Source organism: Ambystoma mexicanum, chromosome 14 (genome assembly GCF_040938575.1).
Source record: "Ambystoma mexicanum isolate Mex_15411 chromosome 14, UKY_AmexF1_1, whole genome shotgun sequence".
NCBI classification, from domain to species: Eukaryota; Metazoa; Chordata; class Amphibia; order Caudata; family Ambystomatidae; genus Ambystoma; species Ambystoma mexicanum.
In genome coordinates, this window is record NC_090940.1 from 173,005,394 (window position 1) to 173,017,838 (window position 12,445).

General features: G+C 43.9%; 1 protein-coding gene across 11 annotated transcripts in view; it reads right to left on the reverse strand.

The window, feature by feature from the left end:
* The window catches only part of LOC138527573 (carbohydrate sulfotransferase 8-like), a 426,404-nt gene that overhangs the window by 175,499 nt on the left and 238,460 nt on the right, over positions 1–12,445 (reverse strand). For 5 of the 11 annotated variants that reach the window (XM_069638836.1, XM_069638840.1, XM_069638837.1 and 2 more), the window contains one exon: positions 345–2,933. The exons of the other annotated variants lie outside the window; for them this stretch is intronic. In XM_069638836.1, coding sequence (XP_069494937.1) covers positions 2,086–2,933 — 848 coding nt within the window. In that variant the 3' untranslated portion in view covers positions 345–2,085. Of the gene's footprint in view, positions 1–344; positions 2,934–12,445 lie in introns of those variants that run through there. 11 annotated transcript variants of the gene reach the window in all.

Sequence of the window (12,445 nt, forward strand, 5' to 3'; positions counted from 1 at the left end):
GTTTAGGAAATCTGCTTTTAGACAGGATTTGTAGCATATAACTCAAAGTCAAGTAAGAATGTGGTGTGAGATTCCTAATACAGTTTAACAGCTAAACATTGACTTCAGAGTCCTTTCCTCTGACCACTTTGTATTAAGAACACACTTTATCGGAAGTTCCATGGTAACATTTCTATAACACGTTTAAACGTGTTTCCTAATCACGTCATCCTTTAATAAATGTACAATGGTAATCTATCACAACTGGCTTTGAAGCCCATCGGGTTAATGACAATCCAGCCTCTCTGCTTTGGCCAATTTTGGAAAAAGCTCCTAATATGTAATTAAGACCCTACATGTTAGCATTCGTGTATAGTTGTATTTATTTAATTTGTACATAGACCTTTACACCAATGCGCTGCACACAAGAGCAGAACGATGCATTTAAATGAAGATGAAATAGAAGCGCAGCGGAGATCTGTATTTACATTGACCTTCTTAACCAGTAAAGAGAAGAGAAGGTCTCAAAGAGACCCGGGATTTAGGAGAAGAGAAGGTCTCAAAGAGACCCGGGAAGTAGGGCGGAGAGAAATAGAGCAAATGCAGCCTCCTTTGTCAGATTATTTTCTTCTTTATGTCGGTTGCAAAACTTGGGTTTTATTGTGAATATAATCCGGGTGGCTTTGCTCGGTGTGATTTAATGGAGTGTGTATTTCTAGTAACAATCTATTGACAAAGAACAATGAGTAACGATTGGAATACAATGCGCCAGTACCATAGACATTACTTGTGTGCTTAATTCCATTCCTAGCTGGCGATTGTTCTGTAGAACTTCAAAAGAGGAAAGTTACATGTCAAAAGGTTTTTTTAAATAATGGGCCTCATTACAAGTTAACCGGTCCGGGGATATAACGGTGCCGGTAAAAACGTACCAGCACCGTTTTCGGGAACGGCTAACTACAAGATCTGTGGCTATGTGGTGTTCCACCCGCCAGGTCTGACCTGGCGGGAGCAACGCGACCGGCTGCAGACAGAAGCGGAAACACCGGCACCATTAACCCCATGGTACCGGTGTTTCCAATTTCCCAATCCCATGAAGTCTATGGGGATTTACAGAATGCCGGCTCTGGAATTACCAGATCACCGGGGCTGTAATGCCCCGGTAATTTCGGGAAGTTCCGGATCCGGTAAATCCTCACGAGTCCAGTGACAGCCAGCCGGTTTTACTGGCACGGCTACCGCCGGACTTGTAATGAGGCCCAATGTCTTTGATAATAGGGAGAATCTAAAAAACATTGGGCCTCATTACGAGGTTAGTCTTTTATACCGGCATGTTGAACTCTGAATATCACTTTGGTTTTCCTGTTGTCAGATTGGTTGTTTGTTTCTATTTTAAAGAGCGTGATCATGACAATGATTCTTGTCCACCTCACCGAACAATTTTCTCTGCCCTGAAGAAGGTCAGGCTTTTTTAAAATTAATCTTGCCCTAGGTCGAAACTCGAGTTGGCACTAATAACTGCGCTATGTGCCAGTGACCATTGGAAACAAATACGTTTTTTCATATACTAGCGTGTATCGTGTATGTAAACTTGAAATATTTGCGCTGCCACAAGAGTTATAGCAGCGGCGCACAGTATGTGTTAGGATGGCACCGATTGGTATGTATTACCTGTGTTTTTTAACAGAACTGAACATGTGAACTTTATTTCTGAGATACCTTTAGTGTTTGTTGTGTGATTGTAGTAAGAATGTGGATGGAAGTGTTTACCCCAGAATTGTGTAATGATTGCTTGATAAACTCTTGTTTTAGTTTGCTTTTATTGTTTGTGATTTTTGGTGATATCTTTACCCTCTTTATTTTTTTCTCTTATTGTTTTTTTCTCCAAATGTCCTCGCCATTTTAGTGGTACATGGGTTCCCCTTGTTGGTTTATAGTTGTGATTCCCACTGAACCCATGTGTGAATAATATTTGAGTGGCAAGACCTCATGTTTTGTTTTATCATGCCCATAAACATAACATACACAGATTACGACAATACTGTAAAAATAAAATCAGCGTCTAGTCCATCACAATAAGGATGGAGATTTGAGATCCCACATTCCCTATGAAATATCCTGAAATGTTTCATTTGTGATATAAATGGGATAATTGAACAAGGTAAAATCCAGATTGAATTTGTCCATGAAAGAGTCCCGTTGATCACTGCTTAGGTTTCTGAAATAGCGTTTGGTCATGTCCATGCTTGTTTGAACTTCATCGGCGTGCTGCCTGATGTTGGGGAAATGGAAATACGAGGGAGCGCCGATGCGCTTCAAAACCTGGGCAGAGTCTTCGTTCAGAGTCTCAAACTTCCCAAGAATGCTGTATTGAATGTAACAGGGACTGCACAGGTTTGTAGACAGATCCCAGTGGGTGTCGGCATACTTGGGGTTTTCATGCAAGACATAGCGTACAAATTCCTCGAAGGTCACAGAGTCATTGAGGCTGCCAGAACTACCGAAGAGCTTCTTAATTTTTCGTGCAATGACTTTGCTATAGTATCCACTGCCCTCCGAGTGGAGGAACTTATTTTTGTAAGCTGAAATCAGCCTCTGGAAAGGGTCTCGGGTGAACATCACCTTTGTGTAGTTTCTTAGCATTTCTGTCTGCGTGGCGAGGGGATAGCTCGTAAGCCTCCTAAGCAAGCTTGTATTGTGAACAAAGGCATGGCTGATTTCACTGGGATCTATGCGCTCATTCGAACGGAGGAGAAGAAGGATCCTCTTCCAATTGGAACAGCCCGTCTTGGGCACCTCGCAGTAGAGTACCTTGTGGGTTTCCTCCACAAATATCTGCCTGGCAGTCTTCTGACTCAGACCAAGGGTTGAATTTGTCAGGTTATATTTCATGCACATGGAATTTAACATGTGCTTGCGATGGAGTTGAACCAACTGCCAGTTCTGTGTTGGCCCTGGAAGAGAAGATGTTCGAAAAAAAGAGTACATTTGATGAGTTAGGTTTAGGAAATCTGCTTTTAGACAGGATTTGTAGCATATAACTCAAAGTCAAGTAAGAATGTGATGTGAGATTCCTAATACACTTTAACAGCTAAACATTGACTTCAGAGTCCTTTCTGCTGACCACTATGTATTAAGAACACACTTTATTGGAAGTTCCATGGCAACATTTCTATAACACGTTTACATGTGTTTCCTAATGACAGCATCCTTTAATCAATGTACCATGGTAATCTATCACAACTGACTTTGAAGCCCATCGGGTTAATGACAATCCAGCCTCTCTGCTTTGGCTAATTCTGGAAAAAGCTCCTAATATGTAATTAAGACCCTACATGTTAGCATCCGTGTATAGTTGTCCACATATTTGTATTTATTTAATTTGTATTTAAACTTTTTCACTAAAGCGCTGTACACAAGAACGGATTGGTGCATTTAAATGAAGATAAAATAGAAAACACAGCGGAGATCTGTATTTACATTGACCTTCTTAACCTGTAAAGCGAAGATAAGATCTCAAAGAGACTCGGAAAGTAGGACAGAGAGAAATAAAACGAATGCAACATCGTTTGTCAGATTATTTTCTTCTTTATGTCGGTTGCAAAACTGCGTTTTTATTATGAATATAATCTGGGTGGCTTTGCCCGGTGTGATTTAATGGAGTGTATATTTCCAGTAACAACCTATTAACAAAGAACAATGAGTAACGATTGGAATACAATGCGCCAGTACCATAGACATTAATTGTGCGCTTAATTACATTCCCAGCTGACGCATTGTTCTGTAGAACTTCAAAAGAGGAAAGTTACATGTCAAAAGGTTTTTTAATGGGTCTCCTCACAAATTAACCGGTTCGGATTTAAAGGTGCCGGTAAAACCGTACTTGCTCCTTTTTCTGGACCGGCTAACTTCAAGTTCTGTGGCCATGTAGTGTTACACCTGCCAGGTCTGACCTAGTGGGTGTAACGCCACCGGCGGCAGCCGGACGCGGAAACACCGGCACCATAAACCACTTGGTGCCGGTGTTTCCACTTCCTCAATCCCATGGCGTCCTATGTGACTCCACATGAATGGGGATTTACAGAATGCCGGCTCTGGAATTACCGTACTGTAAAACTCCTGTAATTCCCTGGCAATTTCGGCAAGTCCGGATCCGGTAAATCCCCACGAATCCAGCAGCAGCCAGCCGGTTTTTCTGGCACGGCTACCGCAGGACTCGTCATGAGGCCCAATGTCTTTGATAATAGGGAGAATCTAAAAAAACATTGTACCAAGTGGACAGGCAATGGGGTTAAAATTAAATTAGAAAAATGAAAGCAGGGGAGTGGGGCAGTGCGGAAAGCAGTGGGGAATGGGGAAATTCTCCCATAAAAAGTAAGGAAGAAAAAAATAAATCGTACAAACGGTATCATTAAATCAAATTAAATCTTTCCTTTAAAGCAAGCTTTTTTCAGGATTTCTCCCTCGCTTTACACTGACGAAATAGACATTTCTTATAAAACACTTTTAAAACAATGCTATCCCAAAAATTACACATAGAAAAATAACAGTGCCCTGCTTATCACTGATAACACTAATTGCTCCAGATGCTTTCCAGATCAACAGGAGTAATTGACTTGATAGAATACACAAGTGATGTTTACTGGGTTGAGCTTCCCTCTGGAGCAGCTAAAGCACTATCTATGATGGAAACCTTATCTTGATCTTAAGAGTGGGTTCAGCTAGAGTTCACCTTGCCCCCTGTCATGTTTGCACACCAGTTCAAGAACCAAATTGTCCTGTCAGTGAAGTCGAGAGTTGCACGCTCGTCCTAAACATGCTTGCCTTTCCGTTTGGAACATCCATCGCCTGTTCTGATTTAGCCCGCTTTTTATAAACTGGTTCTTAAGGTCCAAACTCTGCATGTCTGACACTTATCGCCCATATCTCCAAGCAGATTATAAAACGCAATACCTTGGAGGGCGTTTCTATGGGTGTTACTAGGTCTGGAAAAGATCCGGGGGTACGCTAATGTCGGGTCTTGGGGCTAGCTAGCCTTTTGGTTGTATCCCCTGAGCTTCTACCCGGGGCTACAACCAAAACACCCAGGGCAATAGCCCTCCAGCCCCTTACTGAGGTCTCTAGGCACGTCAAAGACCAGGCATATGGGATGCTCCATAACAGGTCTCCGTATATGTACCCAGATTAATGATCCTTTGCTCCTGCCAAATGAGCTGCGACAGAAACGGTGGATGATGGATCCAGGGAAACACTGGGTGCCAACTGGAGACATAGTGCACGCCGCACTGTTCACGGTCGCGGCGGCAGCATGCACTCTGATCAAGGCAACCATGCAACAGCAGCCCTAGCCTAATGCATTCAGGAACCCCTGCACGGCCGGCTCAGGGCAGATGGCTAACAGCACGATTGACACAGAGGCTTGGCAACGGCCAGAGTGGGACGGCAGCGTTACTTAAGAATTACAACGTATGGAAAACTTCAAAAGCGGGCGGCAACACATTGATTTTTCAGGTAGTTGAGGGAAGGATTTACAGAAAAAAGAAACAGTTACTCACTGTAGTGACTACTGTACTCGTAGCCCATAGACCTTTCCTCCATACTGATGGGAGTCCGTCCCATGGGGAGGGGACCGGAGCTTATATTGCACAACAAAAGAACAACTTTCCCTTTACTTTAGAGCATGCAAGGTTGTGCCGGGCATGCCCGCTCATGCCTACTCCACCCACTTTCCTCGCCTGCCAGTCCTTTTGGCTACTAATTGCTAAGTTAATCAATTTTATGGGCGATGGAAGGAGGGACACATGGAGGAAAGGGGACTATGGATTAGGAGTACAGTGCTCACTAAGGTGAGTACCTGTTTCTTATTCCTACGTCCCGTCCCCTTTCCTCGATACTGATGGGATATTTCGTAGCATGAGAAACTCACGGGTGGAGGCTGCCCAACTAGCAGCAAATACATTTTGCAAGGCTGCCTCACCGAACCTGGCATCAGCCCTAGAGTTGGTATGAAGACAGCAATGCTTGCAGAAGACTGGCGGTGTGCCCCACATCGCAGCTGTGCTGATGACGTCCCATGGTACATGTCACTGGAAGTCGACCGCAGTAGCCTTAGCCCTTACTCCATGAGGGTGGATACCCATATGGGAGTGTCATTTTTTGTAATGAATTTGATATATGATAAGTCATTTATAAAGCGCCTGTACACATGTGTGTCTAGGCGTGACAAGACAAGGAAGGGGAGACAGAGGTAGGACAAAACAAACGATCTTACTAGGCCTTATGTCATTCAGATTGTGCAAGTGCAGGGGGAAGGGAGAGGAGAAGTGCCAGGGGGAGGGAAAGGGAGAGTGCAATAAGCAAAACTCAAGTAAGTGCCGCCAGGGTGGCCGGTTCTATGTAAGTGCAAAGAGTTAGGGGACTGTAGGGTTGCAAATACAGTCCCTAGTGCGTGGTAGTCCCGGAGGCAGTGCATTGGGCTACTGGTCATGAAGGAGCCTGGTCCCCATAAGGTTTAGAGGGAGGCCAAGTAACCAGTTAGTGCAGCGAACAAGAACATCAGCAGGGGAGAGAGAGAGAGAGAGAGAGAGAGAGAGAGAGAGAGAGAGAGAGAGAGAGAGAGAGAGAGAGAGAGAGAGAGAGAGAGAAAGCAGAAGCGAAAAGGAAGGTCTTGAGTTGCTTCCAGAACCTGAGGTGGTCCTACTCAAGCATAGAAATGATTAATAGCAGATACAAGGCACCTGCCAATAATAGCCACAGATGTTTTTGACCCCCAAAGGTTATAAAGAGGGTGTCAGATTTCATGAACTGTTTTGTTCTGAGTAAATAAAATGTGAGAGCCCTGCGGATATCCAGTCAGTGCTGAACAGAGTCTGCTGAGGATTGAGGGTCCAGAAAAAAGGTTGGAAGTACCACCTCTTCATTAATATGAAAGGAGGACACTACCTTGGGCAAAATGGCCAGATGTGTTCAAAGGACAACTTTGTTCTTGAAGGTGTAAGCCTATGATGCTGAAAAAGCCTGTTATCTCGATCACCCGTGTAGCCGAAGTGAGGGCTACCAGCAGAGCAAACTTCCAGGATAGGAATTTAAGATCCGAGGATGCCATGGGCTCGAATGGTTTTCGGGCCAGGACAGATAAGATGACATTCAAGTGCCAAACTAGGTGTGGCCTTTTAACAGGCGGATGTAATTGTAGGCAGCCTTCCAGAAGTCTACGCATGACAGGATTTGTGCGGAGAAAGATGAATCCTCTATGTTCTAGTAGGCAACAAGTTTACCAAGTCTCCTGAAGATGCGAGGTGTGATATAAATGATAGCACATCGTCCGACATACTCACCAGAGATTTGATGTTGTTACCCAGGGTCCAGTGGCAATATCTGCCCTACTTACCTTTTGTACTGAGATCGGGTTGATTGCATCCTAGCAGCCTGGATGATTGTCATGTTCTCCTAGGCCTAAGTGACCCAAGGTCAGGTCTTCAGGCACCAGGCTGCAAGTAGATCAATTGAGGGCACGGATGCAGAACCTTGCCCTGCCGTTGGTGGAATCGGTCTTGCCAATGCTGGAGGAGAACAGGACCCAGCCTGTAGAAGAACACCAGCTCCGAGTACCAGAAACAGGCTGGCCACTGTGTCGCAATGAGTTTGGTGCTCACTGATGTCTTTAACTTGGCTAGGATCCCGGGAATCAGAGGAGCATGTGGAAACGCGTAGAGGAACGCCGCATCCCAAGGAATGGTCAGAGCGTCTCCCAATGACTCCGCTCCTATCAGCAGCATAAATAGGACACTTTTTGTGGGATGTGTCACTAAAAGGTCTATTGTGGGGAGTGCCCAAGCCCAAAAGATGGGTTGCATCGCTGATTGATCTCCCATTCGTGGCTATAATGTTTTTATCTGCTTAGGAGATCTGCTTCTGTGTTCAGCACTCCTGAAAGGTGGACTGCCCTGAGTGCATATTCTGGGGCAGTGCCCATGTAGAGACCGCCAGCTGACATAAGGGTGGTGATCTGGTGCATCCCAGCTTATATAAAAACATTGCGCTCAAGCTGTCCATCTGGATTAGACCAGCCTTCCCGCAGATGTTTGTTAGGAATACTGAAAGGGCACTGAAGATAGCCTATAGCTCCAGGACATTTATATGCTGTGTTTTCTCCTGGCCGAACCACAGGCTGTGGGCCTTCAGGCCCCTCCGCATTGCCCCCCAGATGCTCCGGGAGGAGTCGGTGGGAATGCAGCCTTTGGTGAAAGGTTCTTTGAAGGGGACCCTTGAGAACGATTCTACTGATCATACCACCAAAGAAGATCTTGGTCCAAAGATGCTGCCAATGGAATGCTCTGCGATTGCGTGTCACTGGCTTGATTGCATGTGCTGCTCAAATGCAGCACGGTCTGGCATGAGGAATGCATAGAACGCATGCCCCCGTGAGGCCCATAAGCCTATGGTACCACCAAGATGTCAGCCGCTTTCTTGTTCGAAAGAGTGTCACTGTCAGGTGCATGTCCGAGATGTGATGAAGGGATAATCCTGCTCAACCTGCTCAACCTGCTCATACAAACCCCTGAAACGTCAGTCTCTCAGTAGGGCTAAGCAAAGACTTGTCGAAGCTGATCGAAAACCCCAAGTTGAACAAAGTATTCACCAGAGCGTGGGAAGCTGCGAGGACCTCCAGAGCCAAAGGTGCTCTCACATGCCTCTCGTTGTGGAGATACAGGTTGAAATTGGAGATATCCAGAATTGCATAAGCTAGTAAATCAGGTGGAGGTCTTGTGTGGCTGGATTATATTTTATCCGCATAGCTAGGATGGTTATCTGATGTAACCTACAGAAGGTCGAAAGCAATCAAAATGTCATCCTACTCCCTTTTACAACACAACAAATACTGGCTATTCCCCCCCAAAAACAGCCTAAATATAATAATTGTTGGTAATACCTTAAATAATTTTCAATCTCTGCTGAAAAGGATCCAGGTGCATATATCCATTAGCCTGCCCTAGCTAACTGACTGAGTGGCATCAATGTTACCTGTTAAAAAGTATGTTATGTTGGTTATATGTGATTTTACCGAAGTAAAATTCAGAATGGTACGTTTTACTGAGGTAAAAAATACTGTAAGAAAACCGATTATTTTTTTAATTTGGGCCCTCCGCCCCCCCAAAGCTCTCTGTTTTCCTACCATTTAAACCCCATCCCCACCCATTTTAACTCCTTACCCCACTATCATTTATATATTAATCTAAAAATGTTGGTATTTTTTCGGTATTTTTTACTTCAGTAAAACCACTCTAAATTTTTGGGGTAAAATTACTGGTTACCTTGGGCATTTGCATAACGACGTACATGCCCTTGGTACGATATGAAAGCGTTGTGGGTTGCTGCATTAGCCAAACTGTGGGCTGAAGCGTTGGAAGTGTCAATCGAAGTGCAGAATGTTTATTCTTATTTTGAAGCAATCCCTTTTGTCTACTATAGTTCAATGAATTGAGAGATTCAATTTCAAATCATACAGCAGACTTGTTCTACTCCACCTAGAAGGTATACATATGGTCATCTAGGGTCACTGGGTCACATGTCATGGTTCTGTCCACAGAGGTAGCTATTCAGGAATCCTGAAATTGACAAATTGTGTAAAATGAAAAGCTACCTGGAGGATAAGCAACCTAAGGTGATCATGTTTGGTAAAGGAATTATGGATTGCATTAAAGGCGAGATAGGACATAGAGTACTAGGCAAAGATGTATTTCCTGCTCATAAGAACATTTTGCTATTGTGAAAGTTAAAGAATCACCCCACACCCCCTTATTAAGTGCTTGGCAGTGATTATACAGCTATGTATATGTGAAAAAGGAGGTGTATTGATTATGACAAAGCTGAAAAGCTGAGAACCATTTGCCAAAAGATCACAGGTTGATCAATCTGAGTCTGAAAGCACAATACTGTTTATACCTATTTGTCTTTCTATGCAATTATTTTGTTTGATATTGCATATGTCCAGGTATGTGACATGACTGATTTTTTCAAATTGTAAACATGTCATAAATATATTTTCATGTTTTGAATATTTCATGATTGAGCTTATTTCTCACAATCTGCTTGAATATCCCTTTCACCCGCCTCCTCCTCCTCCTCACCTGAATGTCCGTCTTCGGATGATTCGTCCGTGGGAATCTCTCTTCTTTCTCTCCAAGCTGCAGCAGGCTTTTTATTGAGGAATTTAGGATGGGCTCTTCCGGAGGCCACCCTGCCTGATGCAACTGCTCGGCAGTGGGGACCTCCAGGGAGACCACCCCACAAGCAGGGAAAAGCTTTGCTGAAAAACCCTGTTATGTAGAACGATGTTGGCTGAGTCCGGAGGTATTAACTGGATTCGATGACGTCGTAAAGTGGTGGTAGTCTTATTTGTGGAAAACTGCAAGGACCAGCATGCACTGATGAGATCTTCGTCCCGGTAAGGTATTGAGGAGTAAGGCGATCCAACGTAGGATTGAGAGCTCCGACGGAAGGACGGAGAAAGGGAGGTAGGTACCAATCCCAGAGGGAAGCCAAGTTCCAGGCACGTCTGTGAGTCCGGAACGAGACTGCCTCGGCTGCAAGGAATGACTGCGAGAAGCGTGGAAAGTTGATCGGAAACCCGAGAGGCAAAGTGAAACCAACCGGCAAAGGAGGCGTTCCGAGGAGCGAAACGAAAGGGTAGCAGGGAAACAGGAGAAAACAGGAGTGAAGGGAAATAAGGAAAGGTACACAAGAGTACGATGAGTTGCACTTGGACAGCGTGTAAACCCAAAAGCAATGAGGGTTGCAACGCGCTGTCGAAAACTGCCGACGCGCATAAATACACGTCACAATCAGGAAGTAAAAACACTAGAGTGCTGCATCCGCTTCTGCCATGTAATGATACGGCTCAATCCTTCCTCCATTGATTCCACAACTTCCAGGGTCGGCGGATCATGACATTATTATCACAGAAGCCGGAAGCTGTTATTATGTCATGTTTCCGTTTCTATTATAAAATAATAAATAAAAAAACAAAACCCTGATAGAGCTGTATGAATGTAAGAGGTGGCACATTATTTTTTCTTACTTACTGGGTACCATTAACTGTATCAAACATATTTAAGGAAAAAAGCAGTTACAAGAGAGCATTCAATTTCACTATGACAAACAGAAATTGAAACAATTACTTAGACTCTTGTGATCAAATAAATAAATACATATATATAGATGTATGTGTGTGTATATATACATATATATATATATACACATTGTCGCATAAAGAAATATCCACAACAATGAGGCTAAATATAAAAGACAGGACATTACACCCACTGTATATTTACAATAGTAGTGTCACAGAGGATATCACAAAGACATGTTCTTACTTCCATCTCATACATATAAACCAAACGGGGAGACAAAAAACACATCACATGAAATGAATAAAATATATGAATTCATCAGAACTCATCGATAGCTATTTCATCAAAAGACTTACTATTTAATCACGAAAACAAAATGGCTTCATGCAGACCCTTTTTTTAAAAAAATGATCTCTGGTTTATTACTTAAACTCTTGTGATAAAAAATAATATATTTATATACATTGTCACATAAACAAAAATCCAAAAAAAGATACTAAATATAAAACAAAGGACATTACACGCACTGTATATTTACAATAGTACAAGTTTCACATAGATCTCAGGAGGATAGCCCAGGGGCAACGTGCTCGCCTTGGAAGCAAGACGACACAGAGCACCACAGGTTCGATCCCTGGGTCCTTGCTTGGAAACCTCTGGGTATTAAGCGTGTTATAAATAACCTATCATATCATATCACCCATAATGCAGTTTCCTGCCTCGCCTAAAAGCGAGGCCACACCTCCTTCTATACCATCTTATATTCTCTACTGCAGAAGAGTCAAATAAATGGAGCCAGTTCCAAGGAAGGTGTATTCAGGGTCAGCTAATGTCTTAAAACAATATAGCCATGGAGCCGAGGGAATCACTGCAGATATTGGAAGGCTTGATAATTCAGCGGCCCTTGGACAAGAAGACACTGGTGAATGTGTCACTGATTGCAAGAAACCCGCTTTAATGGTATCAAGGGTGCCCCAGGTTTTTACCCCCTTTTATGGAGTCCTTGACGGATGCCCAAATGACTGGACTTGGAAGATGGAACTGTACAATTGTATCAGGCAGATAGCTTACACACACAGATAAATGAAAAGTCTTCATACCCACGAAGTAAAGGTCTTTCACCCCTAAAAGGTGCCAAGGCGATCCCTTCCAAAAGGTGAAGGGGAGGCCTCATAGAATAGCTAAACTCAGGCTTTCCAGGGTTCCGGATCCAAGTCTCTCTCACTCGCTCCCTCTCCGTCCCTCCCTCTCTTCCTTTCTCCCTCTCTTCCTCCCTCCCACCCTCCCTCTCAGTTCAGGCCTGCGGCTGCTTCTCGCCCCTCCTCCTTGAT